This window comes from Cetorhinus maximus, chromosome 2, assembly GCF_964194155.1.
Source record: "Cetorhinus maximus chromosome 2, sCetMax3.hap1.1, whole genome shotgun sequence".
Classification (NCBI taxonomy): domain Eukaryota; kingdom Metazoa; phylum Chordata; class Chondrichthyes; order Lamniformes; family Cetorhinidae; genus Cetorhinus; species Cetorhinus maximus.
The window spans coordinates 1,157,323-1,174,279 of NC_135880.1; the positions used below are offsets into that span (position 1 = coordinate 1,157,323).

Here is a 16,957-nt window from a genome sequence, read left to right on the forward strand (position 1 = left end):
GCAATTACTATGTTGTGTAGCACTCATGCCACATGCCTTTCTCTTATGCATCAGATTGGACAATTCCTACAAGTGATTTTAATATGAAATCTGATCATTGCAACCCAAGAAAGTGTTGTAATCGGAGGTCAGATGCAGGTTTCTGCTCTTACCTCAATCTGACACTGGGGAGAGGAGAATGCAGGATCCCATCCTTTACAGCTTTGTAGATATTAAGCAATTTCAGTAGTCATACTCTGACCACAGTTTACTTTGGGAGCAGGTCACATTGTTGCAGTACCATCATTGGCACAAATTTAGAAGTGGAAACCATTTTATACATGATCTTGCTCCATTCATTTTCAACTAAGTGCTTTTAGTTTCATGACTACTTTGAGTGTGTTGGTTTTGTATCATAATATGAGTTTCTGAGCTACTTTTACATTTATTTAACCTGGAAGTACTTTGTTGTTATAGTTGCCCTACCTGAGTATCTTTTACCTCTGTCAAAAGGACAGAGATGTGAATCAGAGAAATTTAGTATCTGTTCTGTAAGCAACTGGTGTGAGATGGGGACATCACAGAATCTTAATGGCACAGAAGGCATCCATTTGGCCCATTGTGTCTGCACCAGCTCTCCAATGAGCATTATGAACTCGTGCCATTGCCCTGCCTTTCCCCCGTACCCCTGCACCTTGTTTCTATTCAAATAATCATCTAATGACCTTGCACCTGCTGGTATTGATTGGTGCCCCTGTATGATGGTGGAACTTGGTTGATGCTGGGAAGAAGTGTAGACATCCTCTGGCTAGTGGGTGGCATTTGGCCTGGTAATTATGAGTTGTTTTGCTGTAAACCATCACCTGTTAAATGCAGTGTTGATGGTAAGCCAGGTAATGGTTTTTCCCTTCCAGGGGGTGGCAGTTCAAAAGCTAAACGAGCAAAATACTCCAGCCATAAACAAAGAGTGATCGTCATGCTGTACAACAGAGTGTGCGATATCGTCTCGAACATAGCAGAGCTGCTGGAGATACAGCTCCTCACTGACACTACAATCCTACAGGTATGTTGCAACCGAAAACCAACTTGCCTGGAGCATGGCAATAGTCATTTACTGGCCTGTCTAAACTTAGGGTGCTAACTTTCTTTGTAGCAGATAAGGGGCTGCCCATTTAAAACAGAGATAAGGTGAAATTTTTTTCTCTCTGAGGGTCGAGAGTCTTTGGAACTCTCTCCCTGAAAAGGTGGTGGAAGCAGAGTCCTTGAATATTTTAAGGCAGAGGTGGATAGATTCTTGGTAAGCAAGGGGGTGTTAAGTTATCGGCGGTAGGTGGTATACAGATTTCAGGTTGCTATCATATCAACCATGATCTTGTTAAATGGCAGAGCAGGGTCAAGGGGCTGAATGGCCCTTGATCGTATGTATTTTGATTTTCATTTGAGAGAAAAAAAATTATTTAACAATTTGTGTGTAAAACTTTTCCACTTGTCGCTGCTCACTATATATGGAGGTCATGAATTGGAATTTCTTGCACATTCGTTTAAATAAGTAAAACCCTCCCCCTTGCTCAGATGGGCAGTAGGTAAAGGCATCACATCTGCCTTATGCAGCACTGACCTGTACAAAATCAGATGGTTCCAGGCCTGATTCTGGGTCTGTTCTGTCCTAGCTGTTCTCATCTTGGGCAACAGTAAGGGCACTACAGTTGTCTTCAGTATCCCTGGGTTAAGGAAGGAAGTTAATCAGTCAAGGTTCCTTCTCCTAATTAACATTGTGACTCCTGGTAAGTGTGGATATTTGCTAAGGACAAGATTGGACTCCGTGCCTGCCAGGCCCATGCCCGTGTTTATGGTCCGATGTACCTCCTTCCACTCCTTCATGTAACCCTATCAGCATACTCTTTTATTCCTTCCTCTCTCATGCTTACCTAGCTTTGCCTTAAATGCATCTTTACTATTTAACTCAACCACACCTTGTGGAAACAGTTCCACATTCTTGCCAGTCTCTGGTTAGAATCCCTCCTTAATTCACTATTGGACTATCTTTATATTTATGACCCTGAGATTTGTTCTCATCCGCAAGTGAAAACTTCTTCTGAACTTCTACCCTATCAAACCCTTTCAACGACCTCTTGTGCCATCCTTAAGTCTTCTCTTTTCTAGCGAAACGAGTCCCAACTTGTTTAAGCTTCCCTGATCATTTTAAACTTTCAGTTCCAGTATCAAGGTAGTAAATCTTTCTCCATCGTCTTTTTACAATATGGGAATCAGAACACCATGTGGTCAAACTAAGATTCTTTACAAGTTTAACATAACTTCTCTGTTCTTCAATCCTAACCTTCTAGAAATGATGCCCAGTGTTTTGGTTGTTTTTTTTTAATGGCCTTAATAACCTCTGCCATTTACTTTGTGATCTGTATATCTGCACCCCCAGATCGCTCTGTTCCTGTATTCCATTTAGACAAATTTTAGCATGAAGAAAGCTTCTTGAAAAAAGGACAGAACGAATAGGAGCAGGAGTAGACCATATGGCCCATCGAACCTGCTCCATCATTTGATCATGGTTGATCTTGGCCTACAACTCCATTTTCCCACCCACTCTTCATATCTCTTACTTTCCTGCAAGACCAAAAAATCTACCTAGTCCAGCCTTGAATATATTCAATGATGATGCATCCACAACCCTCTGGGGTAGAGAACTCCAAAGATTCGCAACTCTGAGTGAAGTAATTTCTCCTCATCTCAGTCCTAAATGATTGGCCCCTTATCCTGAAACTGTGCCCCTGTGTTTTAGATTCCCTGACCAGCGGAACCAATCTCTCAGCGTCTACCTTATCAAGCCCCTTCAGAATTTTGTAGGTTTCAATGAGATTGCGTCTCATGCTTCTAAACTGCTGAGAGTATCGGCCCAATTTACTCATCCTCACATCACAGGAAAATCCCTTCATCACAGGGACCAATTTAGTGAGCCTTCTTTGTACTGCCTCCATTGCAATGAAACGTGGAGACCAAATCTGCACACAGTTCTCCAGATGTGGTCTCACCAAAACCCTGTACAATTGTAGCAATACTTCCTTATTCTTGTATTCCAATCCCCTTACAATAAAGACCAACATGCCGTTTGTCTACTTAATTGCTTGCTACACCTGCATGCTAACTTTCTGCGTTCCTTGTACAAGCACACCTAAGTCTCTTTGTACATCAATACTTGCAAGTTTCACACCTTTTTAAAAGATATTCTGCTTTTCTATTCTTACAAGCAAAGTGGTTCACACTTCCCTACATTATACTCCATCTGCCATCTTGTTGCCCACTCTCTTAACCTGTCTATATCTCTGCAGCCTCTGTGTGTCCTCCCTACAGCTTACTTTTCCACTTAGCTTGGTATCATCATCAAACTTAGATGAAGAGACAGGGGTAATAAAGTCATTAATCTTGATTGAAAATAGCTGAGGCCCCAGTATGGATCACTGCGGCACTCTACTATGCATTGCCACTATGCTTATTCTCCACTTTCATCCTTATCTATATTGAAAATATTTGACATTTACACATACTTCTGCAAATTTATTAATGTCTTCTCTTGCAATCCTCCCCTATTAACTAGATCCCTCAATTCAGCATCTTCCATTAGATTTAAAATCCTACTTCTGATTAGAGTCCACATTGTCTGTAAATGGTGATCAACAGTGGTCTCAATATCAATTCATGTTCTGTGTAACTGCCTTCAGCACCATCTCCCCATTCTCGGTTTTCTGTTTTGTAGCTAGTGTGCTATCGTTATTTGCCCCTGACTCCACATAATCGACTCATGGCTAAGGTCATAATATGTGATACCTTATTTTGAAAACTTTTTACTTCAGAATTACCCTTATCTGCCCTTTCTGTTACTTCCTCAAAGAATTCAATAAGATTGGTCAAACATAACATTCCCTTTTGGAATCTACGCTGAGTCCATACATATTTTCAGTTTTCTAGATGGTTTTCTATTACATCTTTGAGCCAAGATGACATTATCTATCCTGCCACCAACATTAAACTAATTGGTCTATTATTCTCTGGACTTGTCCTAGCTCTCTCCTTACACATAGACAACTAATGTGATTCCTAGTCCACTGACACTATTTCCTTTTGTAATGAATTTTTTTATATAGTGCCTTTACTATATCTTCCTAACTTTTAATATGTGCAGATGTAACCCATTTGACTAAGGGCTTTATCTCTTAAGTTTAAATTGTGTATTAATATCTTCCCGTATCTTAATTGGATTTTTTCATCTCTTATTCTAATGCCATATCCGCCACGTTATTAGCTTCCCTGGTAAATAACAAGACAAAGTAATGATTTAGCATTCCAGTCATTTTGATACTTAATATATGTCTTTAGTTTCAATTTTTATTTTTTTCTTGTTCATCTATAGTGCATAATATTTACTCTGTCCAGTGACTGACCAGAATAAAGTAGAATGGGCATTTGTTCAAAAAATTACATCATAAATATTAAGTGCCAGACTATTTGTTTGAGCCATGTATACCATACCCCCTCTCCTGCCTGCCTTCCTGGAATGATGTATTGACTGTCTTTTTTTCTGATATCCAGGTTTCTTCCATGGGAATTACACCCTTTTTTGTGGAAAACGTTAGTGAGTTGCAGCTGTGCGGCATCAAGCTAGTGACGGCTGTAAGTGCAGTTATTGGAAATATTCAGTCATGGTTTGTGTGTTTAGTACATCTGCAGATGAATAAATCTGACGCAATTTGCAGTAATTCTGTTCAGTCATGTCTCAGTTAATCGCACTCGCTCAGTCAGAAGGTTCCTCGTTCAAGCCCCACTCCAAGACTTGAGTACGCAAATCAAGGCACTCCAGTGCAGCACTGAGGGAATGCTGTACTGTCGGGGGGCACTGTCTTTTGGAGTTCCCTTCTGTCCTCTGAGCTGAACGTGAAAAGTGCCAAGTGTTATGATCCTGATGTTACTACTAGACAAGCCAGATCCCAGGGTGGTACCTGGCTTGATAGATCCTAACCTTGTTATTTTTTGTTTGGAGATGTGGAGGGTGACTACTGAACAGAGTCAGCTGATGAACTTCTAACAAAATAATAAAATGTTTCTTAAACAGAAAAAACAAATTACATTACACTACTCCTTCACCCACAGCAATACCTTTACAGATACATACAGATTGGTAAGGATAACACAAGTTAAAAAATCTATCTTATACTCTAATATTCACAGTCAGTATACAGCCCATTTAAATCAATAGGCGACCTGTGGCCGGACACACCACACTCTGGAACCAAGTGACAGGTGCCACCCAAAGTATATGCTATGGATCTCTAGTCAACCCCTCCTCGCCCCCAGCCCCCACCCCCACCTCTGGCGCTTGTCACACCAACTGGTCTCACTGCTCAGTCTTTCACACAAGGGTTTCCAACCTCCACTCTCGAAGAACTCACCTTGGCATTTTCTCCCAAGCTACGCTTTTACTTGGATGCCTTCAACAAGGATCCACCTCCAGGGTTCCAACCTCTTCTTCTGATGTTCTTCCTCCAATCCCCACCCCCCGCCCCCAGACCACCGCATGCATTCAAGCTTTGCCTTGCATGCACTCTCTCAGATACTCGGCCATGTCAACAGAACACCACTGCTTCACAGGCCCATAGTAAGGAGTCACCATCCTTTGGCTGTCACCTTGGATCTCCTGGTTTCTTGCAAGCTCACTTTGCCTTGATTCTGCTCCCTGCACCTTTGTCTTTTAACTTGGAGCCTTTACCTCTGATCCTCACTTTCAGTTCCACTGAACAAGACTGATTCAGGTTCCTATTCTTTTCCTTGACTTTACTATCTTCCTGGGACCATCTTCTGCCCAACCCCCTGGTTTTTGGGACTTTTTTCTTTGGGACCTGCTCCCTGCAGCTCCCTTCCTGGCTGCTCTGGCAGTTTCTGTGGAATGCTCCTACCAACTGAGCTCAAACTGCTTTTCTGTTTCACTCTTTCTCTGTGGGCCCCTGTTGCTAGGCAACAACACAGTTTCTCCTACTTTGTTTTAACTTACCTAGTCCACTAACCTCCCTTGAAACACCGCTCTTCACTTCAAGGGTTGTAAAACCTTATTAAAATGGAGGTATACAAACAAACCCACAAACTTACAGGCAGCATTCTAAAGTGACCAAAACCCAGGTCTCCCCTTTCTTAACACATACATAAAACATATCAATTAAACTTAAACTTAAATCTGAAACTTAAACTGAAAGCTATAGCTTATTCCTAAAACCCACCAATACAAATATAACTTATTTAAAACTAACTCTAGTTCCTAATACAGGGCATGCTTTTGACGAAGTCCTGGTCAATATTTATCCTTCAATCAACATTGTTATAATGCTGTTTGTTGGAGATCACTATGCACAAATTGGTTGCCACATTTTCTACTTTACACCAGGGAAAACACTACAAAAATACTTAAACTGTAAAGCGCTTGGAGACGCCTGGTAGTCGTAAAAGGTGCTTTATAAATACGAGTCTTTTATGTTTAATCCGAAAGAAATTCACCACTAATGGTGTTCAGCCCTGAAATGTATAGCTAGCATGCACAAACAGCTGATATTCCTACAGTGCTGACTGGTCTGCCCTGTAACAAGGTATGCGACAGCCGAGTAGGCATACCAGAGTGGCTATTTCTGTGTTTAGTGTCATAAGTGGTTCTTATGCTTTATTTGTAAAATCCATCAATCAGCTGAAGAATATTTTTTTGAAACATTTGACAGGTATTCTCAAGGTATGAGAAGCACAGACAGTTGATATTAGAAGAGATGTTTGCTTCACTTGCAAAACTCCCAACAAGTAAGAGGAGTCTAAGAAATTTCAGGTAACGCGATTCACTCTTTGTGTAATTGCTGTATGTTGGCTTTCATGGCAAGAGGATTTGAGCATAGGAGTAAAGATATCTTATTGTAATTGTATAGAGCCTTGGTGAGACCACATCTGGAGTATTGCGTGCAGTTTTGGTCCCCTTACCTAAGGAAAGATACACGCCATAGAGGCAATGCAATGAAGGTCCACTAAATTAATTCCTGGGATGGAGGGATTGCCCTGTGAGGAACAATTAAATAGACTGGGCTCTGGAGCTTAGAAGAATGAGAGGTGGTCTTGTTGAAACATACAAAATTCTTACAGGGCTCGACAGGGTAGATGCAGGAAGGATGTTTCCTCTGGCTGGGATGTCTAGAACCAAGGGGGGACAGTCTCACAATAAGGGCAGGCCATTTAGGACTGAGAAGAGAAGTTTCTTCATTCAGAGAGTGGTGAATCTTTGGAATTCTCTGCCCCAGAGGGCTTTGGAAGTTCAGTCATTGAGTATGTTCAAGACTGAGATCGATAGATTTCTACATATTAAAAGCATCAGGGGATATGGGAATAGTGCAGGAAAATGGTGTTGAAATAGAAGATCAGCCATGATCTCATTGAATGGTGTAGCGGGCTCAAAGGGCTGAATTGTCTCCTCCCATTTCTTAAGTTCTTGTGTTCTAATGTACGATTTCCTTCCCTTCCCACACAGCCATCCTGTGGCCTTTGCTTTATGTTGTTTGTTTAATCTTTATTCAGAGCAAGTTTGTACTTGGGGCCAATAGAGAAGACCCATACTCATTTCATGTAGGTTCTTTGCAACTAGCAGCCATGGGAGATTTAAACTCAAATTTCCAAAGGTGAAAGGATGCTGTCTAATCCATTATGCCACAGAAAAATACAATTTTTAAGTGCCCCAGGAGGTGTATGTTGCAGTTTTAACTAAGGGAGGAGAATCTTAAATGCATTAGTGATGTCAGTGACATGAGCCCTGATGTCTGTTCATGTTTTATTTAACAGATTAAACAGCAGTGATATGGACGGAGAGCCACTCTTTATTCAGATGGTGACGGCCTTAGTCTTGCAGCTGATACAATGTGTTGTACATCTCCCAGCTGCAGAGAAGGATTCCAACACTGTTGATGAGGATGGAGACAAGAAGGTAGGAAGCCCATAGGCTTAATACTAATGAGAGTGATCATTCTGATGGGGTGTGCGGCCAGATCCAAGTTCACGGTATCATGGGTGGCTTAAGTGTACAGAGAATAGAAAGATTGGAAAAATAATAGTGATAGGAGATCCTATAGTTAAGTAAAATGTCAACCATTTGAGTAGCTGCAGACAAGAATCCAGGATGAAAAATTATCTTACTGGTGCTAGCTAACTGAGCAGCTACAGAGCATCCACATGGGTTTGGAGTTGCGGGGGATATGTGGTGGGCGTTGGTGAATAGGCAGAGGTGTGGCCCAGTCATACTAATGACATGCATGGAATGAGGGACGAGATTCTGCAGGTGGATTTTAAAAAGCTAAGGAAGAGACCAAGAAGCAGTACCTCAAAGGTTTTAATCTCTGGATTATTCTGGCAACACATGCTAGTGAGTATAGAAATAGAAGGATAGAGTAGATGAATGAATGGATGCAGAGATGGTGGAAGAGGGAGTGCTTTAGATTTCTGACACACTGGGACAAGTCCTGGAGCAAGTGGGTCCAGTACAGGCAGGATGGATTGCACCTGAACAAGATCAGGACTAATATCCTCGCTGTTTTGCTAGTGCTATTGTGGAAGGTTTAAAATTTGGCGGGGTGATGGGTATCAGGATTAGCACTAGAAGGGATAAGCAAAATGAGAGATTGGGAGAAACATAGCATTAGATTGAGAAATTGTAAGCTACTAAGTAGGTTCAGACTGAGGCAATATTGTTAGGTTTAAGTTAGGTTAATGCATACGAACACACGGAGTGTTAATAAAGAATGTTAGTGAGCTGTAGGCACATTTAATGGGAATGTGATGTTGTGGTGTTAATGGTGACCTGGTTAAGAAAAGGGCAGGACAGGGCGCTAAGTATTCTTGGTGTTCAGGATAGAGAAGAAGGAAGGAAAGAAAGGAGGAGAGTTGACAGTATTGATTAAGGGGAGAATATTAGTAGAAAGAGGATGTACTGGAGGGTCAAGGACAGAATCTATTTGCTTAGGGTTTTAAAAAGATTTGAAGTGTCATTAGAGTACTGGGTGTATTCTATAGGCCACTGACTAGTGGGAAAACATATAGAGGGATAAATTTGCACCGAAGTAGAGGGTTGCAAAAACTATAGAGTAGTGATAGTACAGCTCTAACTATCCAAGTATCACAGAATCTCAGAATTGTTATGGTGCAGAAGGAGGCCATTCGGCCCATCATGCCTGCAACAGCTCTCCAAATGAGCATCATGATTTAGTGCCATTCTCCTGCTTCTTTCCCATACTCTAGCACATTGTTTCTTTTCAAATAATCATCTAATGCCCTCTTGAATGCCTCAGTTGAACCTGCCTCCACCAGACTTCCAGGCCATGCATTCCAGACTCGAATCACTCTGTGTGAAAAACTTTTTTCTCACATCACATTTGCTTCTTTTGCAAATCACTTTAAATCTGTGCTCCCTCGTCCTTGATCCCTTGCCAAGCAGGAACAGTTTCTCCCTATCTACTCTATCCAGCTCCCTCATGATTTTGAACACCTTGATCAATTCTCCTCTTAGCCGCCTTCTCCCTGAGAACAGTCCCAACCTCTCCAATCTATCTTCATTACTCAAGTTTCTCATCCCTGTCCAGAACTGTACACAATACTCCAGCTGAGATCTAAGTTTCTTATATAAGCTCAGAATGGGCTATTAAGCAGGCTGCTTTGTCCTGGCTTGTGTCGAGCTGCCTGAGGGTTGATGGACCTGCCCTCATCCAGGCAAGTGGAGATTTTTTTTCTTCGCACTCCTGACTTGTGTCTTGTAGATGGTGGACAGCTTTTGGAGAGTCAGGAGGTGAGTTACTTGCTGCAGAATTCCTAGCCTCTGACCTGCACTTGTAGTCACAGTATTTATGTGGCTGGTCCAGTATACTTTCTGGTCAGTGGTAACCCTTAAGAAGTTGATGGAGGATTCAGTGATGGTAATGCCATTTGAATGTCATGGGGAGATGGTTAGATGGTTAGGTTCTCTCTTGTTGGAGATGGTCATTGCCTGGCACTTGTGTATTGCAAATGTTACCTGACACTTATCAGCCCAAGCCTGAATGTTGCATGGGTCTTGCTGCATATGGACACAGATTGCTTCAGTATCTGAGGAGTAGCAAATGGTGTATGACATGGTCCACAGCAATATTGGTAAGAGTGACCAGTGTGCAGTCACTGGTGCACAAGATACCCTTCATCGTGCTGTGTGCCACTAAATGGGATAGATTTCGAACAAATCTAGCAACTCAAAACTAGGCATGCATGGGGTGCTTTGGGCCATCAGTAGCAACAGAATTGTATCCAACCACAGACTGTGACATCATGGCAGACCATTAACCGCACTCTACCATTACCATCAAGCCGTTAGATCAACCCTGGTTCAATGAAGAGTGCAGGAGGACATGCCAGGAGTAGCACCAGGCATACTTAAAAATGAGGTGTCAACTTGGTGAAGCTACAACACTTGCATGCCAAACAGCATGTAATAGGCAAAGTTAAGTGACCTCCTAACCAACGGATCAGATCAAAGCTCTGTAGTCCTTCCATTTTGTTTTATTCATTCATGGGATGTGGGTATCACTGGCTGGGCCAGCATTTATTGCCCATCCCTGATTGCCCTTGGGAAGGTGGTGGTGATCTGCCGCCTTGAACCACTGCAGCCCATGTGGTGTAGGTACACCCACAGTGCTGTTAGGGAAGGAGTTCCAGGATTTTGACCCAATTACAGTAAAGGAACGGCGATATATTTCCAAGTCAGGATGGTGAGTGACTTGGAGGGGAACTTCCAGGTGGTGGTATCCCATGTATCTGCTGCCCTTGTCCTTCTAGATCGTAGTGGTCGTGGGTTTGGAAGGTGCTGTCTATGGAACCTTGGTAAATTCCTGCAGTGCATCTTGTAGATGGTACACACTGCTGCTACTGTGCATTGGTGGTAGAGAGAGTGAATGTTCGTGGATGTGCCAATCAAGCGGGCTGCACTGTCCTGGATGGTATCAAGCTTCTTGATTGTTGTGGGAGCTGCACTCATCCAGGCAAGTGGGGAGTATCCCATCACACTCCTGACTTGTGCCTTGTAGATGGTTGACAGGTTTTGGGGCGTCAGGAGGTGAGTTACTCGTCACAGGATTCCTAGCCTCTGACTTGCTCTTGAAGTCACAGTGTTTATATGGCTAGTCCAGTTCAGTTTCTGGTCAATGGTAACCCTCAGGATGTTGATAGTGGTAGATTCAATTGTGGTAATGGCATTGAACATCAAGGGGAGATGATTAGATTCTCTCTTGTTGGAGATTGTCATTGCCTGACAGTTGTCTGGTATGAATGTTACTTGCCACTTGTCAGCCCAAACCTGGATGTTGTCCAGGTCTTGTTGCATTTGGACTTGGACTGCTTCAGTATCTGGGGAGTTGCATGGTGCAATCATCAGCAAACATCCCCACTTCTGACTTTATGCTGGAAGGAAGGTCATTGATGAAGCAGCTGAAGATGGTTGGACACTACCCTGAGGAACTCCTGCAGTGATGCCCTTGAGCTGACTGACCTCCCACAACCACAGCCAGTCGTGAACGGTGGTGGACAATTAAACAACTAACAGGAGGAGGAGACTTCACAAATATCCCAGCCCTCAGAGATGGGAGAACTCAGTACATTAACGAAAAAGGCAAGGCTGAAGCATTTGCAACCTTCTTCAGCCAGAAGTGCCAAGTGGATGATCTGTCTCAAGCATCACAGATGCTAGTTTTCAGCTAAATCAATTCCTTCCACTTGAAATCAAGAAACAGCTAAAGGCACTGAATGCTACAAAGCTATGAAGTACTGAAGGCTTGTAATCCAGAACTATCCACACCCCTAGTCGAGCTGTTCCAGTATAGTTACAACACTGGCATCTGTCTGACAATGTAGAAAATTGCCCAGGCCTATTCACAAAAAGCAAGATGAATACAACCTGGCAATTGCCTCCTCATTAGTCTAATTTCGATCACGGAAGATGTCGTCGACAATGCTATCAAGCAGTACTTAAACAGCAAAAACCTGATTACTAATACTCAGTTTTGGTTCCGCCAGGGCCACTCAGCTCCTGACCTCATTACAGCCTTGGTTCAAACATGGACTAAAGAGCTGAACTTGAGGTGAGGTGTGAATAACTGCCCTTGAAATCAAGGCAGCATTTGACCGAGTGCAAGTAACATTTGTGCAACACAAGTGCCAGGCACTGACCATCTGCAAGTTCCACTCCAAGCCACTCACCATCCTAACATGGAAATATATCACTTTTCTTCACTGTCATTGGGTCAAAATCCTGGAACTCCCTCCCTAACAGCACGGTGGGTGTACCTACACCACATGGACTGCAGCGGTTCAAGAAGGCAGCTCACCACCACCTTCTCAAGGGCAATTAAGGATGGGCAATAAATACTGGCCTAGCCAAGGATGCCCACATACAAATATAGAAAAAAAATCTGCTCGCAGGACTTCATTCTGTGTTGGTACCGATATGGACTATGACTACTGACTGTTTACTCTGCCACCTCAGATTGCTCTGTGCTGGGAGACCACATACCATTCTGAATTTGCCTAAAGTCATAGAAAAGCCAGCTACTCACCAAAGAACTAGTCCCTTAACACTTGCTTTCCCAATTCTCCTCCTGACTCGCTTGTACACCTGAGGCCATCTTGGTGCTGCAGACCTGGCTCTGGTTGAACAACGAGAGGAACCATCACGCTCACCAAAATTCAGAACAACATCCTATTTGTAGTGTGAGATCCATTCAGGGGATTCCTGCACTCCCTTCAATGCCATGCTTGATTGCCTAGCGGCCACCTATTCCCTCTCTACCTGCATCCACTTAAGCTGCGACCAGACCACAGCTATGAACATGCCACCTTGTTCTGGATTCCCCAGCTGGTATCTACTCTGTCAAGCCCCTTCGTAATCTTGAATGCTTCAATGGGATCACCTCTCATGCTTCTATGCCCCAGAGAACCTAGACCCAAATTGCTCAGCCTCTCATCAAAGGACAACTCTGTCATCCAAGGGCCCAATCCAGTGAGTTTTTGCTGTACTGCCTTCAATGCAAATATATATTTTCTTAAAATGGAGGCCAAAACTGCTGCAAGTCTCTTCTCATACTCTCCCTTTGCTTCTCTTATTTGCGTTTTCAATCCCCTTCTGAACCTTCTGTATTGAGCCTGATTCTCACTTGTATTTACAATCTATATGAACCACTTATACAAAGAAACAGAGAATTGTATTTAAGTTTGTTGACAATACGAAGCTATGTGGGAAAGCAAGCTGTGAGGAAGACACAAAAGAGACTGCAAAGAGATATAGAGCAACAGAGATTGAGGGGCGACTTGATAGAAGTTTACAAAATTATGAGTAGCATGGACAGAGTAGATAGTCAGAAGCTTTTTCCCAGGGTGAAAGAGTCAATTACTAGGGGACATAGATTTAAGGTGAGAGGAGAAAACTATAGAAGAGATGTGCAGGGTAAGTTTTTTACGCAGAGGGTAATGAGTGTCTGGAATTCGCTGCCAGAGGAAGTGGTGGAAGCAGGTACGATAGTGGTGTTTAAGAGGCAGCTTGACAAATACATGAATAGGATGGGAATAGAGGGATACGGACCCTGGAAGTGCAAAATGTTTTAGTTGACGGGCAATATGATCGGCGCAGGCTTGGAGGGCCGAAGGGCCTGTTCCTGTGCTGTACTTTTCTTTGTTCTTTGTTCTTCTTTAACTCTCAGCCTCTCAAATGTGTCGAAGTGACTCCAGCTCGTGCTCAAGCTCCAAAATCTGCAGCTGGAACTTCGCCCATTCACAGCACGCCCTGCACATGTGGTGTCCAGGAGAAGGGTCCGGGTCATCTGCATCCCATGCCATCCCACTTCTTCTCCGTGTCATTACGCCCTTTCCATGCTCCTCCAGACCCAGCACTGCCCCCTGTTGCGCACCACTCCAAACTCTCTCCCATTTTAATCATACCCTTTATTTTTACTCTTACGTTTTCCTATCCTTGCTGCTGGATTTCCTCTTGTCCCATGCACCTAATATTATTCTAGCCAATCTTCTTGTGAGATAACTATTGAATACCTTCTGCAAATCCACATGAAAACATCTACGCTTAGTGTACCCAGTATTCAAAAAGATTTTAAATTTGTCAAACGTAATTTTTTTTAGAAGTTGCGCTAGTTGTCCAGGATAGCCCATGCATTTCTGCACGTTCAAATTATGGATTGATGGGAATATTTTCCCAGTTAAAATTCTGAAGCACGCTGCACAGTGATCGACATGTAGTTGAGCAGATGAAATACTGATAACAAAGACATGATTTGTTAAATAATCATCCGTTAATGAAAGATGCAATGTCAATGCATTAACAACTCAAGAGGTGGATCATTCAAACCCTCTTTTAATATCACACTGGGGAATTAGATCTTGTTTGGTATCTCTGATAAAGGTTTGTGGATGCCCCTTATCATTTTTACTTGTTCTCTTCCAAATTGAGATATCTTTTTGTTTTCCATGTTTTGTCTTGCAGGTTGATCAAGATGTTCTAATTACCAACTCGTATGAAACAGCAATGAGGACGGCCCAGAACTTCCTCTCAGTCTTCCTCAAAAAGTGAGTGCAAAGGATCTATTTGTAAACATGAAAGTGACTCCTTGTGGTGAGAGTTTTACTTTTGAAGCAATGAGAGTTTTGTTGCTCCTCATCGCTTCACTGTTGCCTCGCAGCTCCTCCGAGCTGACCTCCATAATGTGCTGGGTGGGCAGGCGCACATACACTGTGAACACAGTCTTTGGGCCAGCTCTGAGTAGGAGTGTTCATAAACACAGTGGGCTGATTCCAGAACACCTGGTACAGAATTCCTTGAGCCCTACTCAGCAAGCCTTTCAGTTCCTATCCTGCCTTGTCCCCTATCAGAAGCATGGTATTCATATCAAGATGGAAAGTGTCTGTATTTCTGAACATGCCTGGCACCCCACAAGAGGGTTAAGGAATTTTGGAGCTTGCCAGAGTGGGGCTCGCCTTTCTGGCTGTAGATTAAGTAAAATTTTGGGCTCAGTTCATGCCACAGTGTTATCATGGTGCCAAAATACCTGCATCATACAGGTGTATTCTGCTGCGACTGAGCAAAAAGGATTGGCACGACTTCTATGAGTGACCCCATCCAACCACTCCACCTCTTCACGAGAAAAAGCCCATTCCCGAATATGTATTTATAGACTATGTATAAGACATAGGAGCAGAAATTAGGCCATTCGGCCCATCAAGTCTGCTCCGCCATTCAATCATGGCTGATAAGTTTCTCAACCCCATTCTCCCACCTTCTCCCCGTAACCTTTGATTCCCTTACTAATCAAGAACCTATCTATCTCGGTCTTAAGTACACTCAATGACCTGGCCTCCACAGCCTTCTGTGGCAATGAATTCCATAAATTCACCACTCTCTGGCTAAAGAAGTTTCTCCTCATCTCTGTTCTAAAAGGTCTTCCCTTTACTCTGAGGCTGTGCCCTCGGGTCATAGTCTCTCCTACTAATGGAAACATCTTCCCCACGTCCACTCTATCCAGGCCTTTCAGTATTCTGTAAGTTTCATTCAGATCGCCCCTCATCCTTCTAAACTCCATCGAGTATAGACCCAGAGTCCTCAAACGTTCCTCGTATGTTAAGCCTTTCATTCCTGGGATCGTTCTCGTGAACCTCCTCTGGACCCTCTCCAGGGCCAGCACATCCTTCCTGAGATATGGGGCCCAAAATTGCTCACAATATTCTAAATGTGGTCTGACCAGAGCCTTATAAAGCCTCAGTAGCACATCCCTGCTTTTATATTCTAGTCCTCTCGAAATAAATGCCAACATTGCATTTGCCTTCCTAACTACCGACTCAACCTGCAAGTTAACCTTAAGAGAATCCTGGACTAGGACTCCCAAGTCCCTTTGCACTCCAGATTTCTGAATTCTCTCCCCATTTAGAAAATAATCTATGCCTCTATTCTTTAAGCTCTGTGTCAGAGTGTTTGTGAACACAGTCTTTGGGCCAGCTCTGTGTAGGAGTGTTCACAAACACAGTGGGCTGATTTGTGTGCCCCTATTGGGCGTGTTTTTGCCAGGTGCACATGTAACATAGGCCTGGTGGCTAACGCACAAACTTGCTAGCCTCCTCCGAGCTGACCCCCATAATGTGCTGAGTGGGCAGGCGCTGAAATCGGAAGCCTGCCTGCTGTGTGTAAGTAAATAATTGAGCGTTATTTAAGCTTGTTATTAAACTGTGGACCTGAATAATATGCTGCCCATGCCAAAATACAGCTGGCGTAGGCAGGCCGTTTTTAAAGGCCTACGTGAATAAAGGCGGGAAGGAAGTGGGGTGGGGGATACCTCGGTTAGGTGCGGAGAGTGCCCTGCTTACATTGAGGACACCATCCCGCACCTCTCCCCTCTCCCCACCAAAAGATGTCAGCATTCTCTCCTTGACAGAACCCAGCCCCCCAATGCCCTCCCCACCCCCCACTCTCCTCCCTAACCTCTGGGTCCCTCCCAGTCCTAAAACTCCAGAACTTATCTTCACATTACAGCCATGGTCCCCTTTGGCCTTCTTCCTGCCATCCTAGCGCTGCCCATTACTCAGTTCTGACACTGCTAAGGAGTGATGGAGCTACTGGCCGATACGATTGGCTGTCAGCTCCTGAGGGCGAGACTTGCTGCCAAGTAAGGGGCAGAAGTCCCACTGTTCATTATTTTAGCCCACCGCAGTGTTATACGTGGAGCAAGTTGGATTCCAACTGACTTTAGTTCTGGGGGTGGGGTGGGTGGGGGAAGCGAGGAGTCAGCCTACGGTACCGCCTCCCCCTCCCTCTCTGGTGAAATGCAAGGGGTTGGGCGGTGGGATCTGCAGCAGTTGAAGTATTACAGAGAAAGGTGGTTCTGGTTTT

At 43.6% G+C, this 16,957-nt stretch overlaps 1 protein-coding gene across 8 annotated transcripts in view; it reads left to right on the plus strand.

Annotated features, from left to right (window-relative positions):
* Positions 1-16,957, plus strand: part of LOC144691642 (nipped-B-like protein) — a 564,605-nt gene that overhangs the window by 342,827 nt on the left and 204,821 nt on the right. For all 8 annotated transcript variants that reach the window (XM_078559979.1, XM_078559947.1, XM_078559954.1 and 5 more), the window contains 5 exons: positions 894-1,042; positions 4,579-4,659; positions 6,747-6,847; positions 7,846-7,987; positions 14,564-14,646. In XM_078559979.1, coding sequence (XP_078416105.1) covers positions 894-1,042; positions 4,579-4,659; positions 6,747-6,847; positions 7,846-7,987; positions 14,564-14,646 — 556 coding nt within the window. The remainder of the gene's footprint in view (positions 1-893; positions 1,043-4,578; positions 4,660-6,746; positions 6,848-7,845; positions 7,988-14,563; positions 14,647-16,957) is intronic.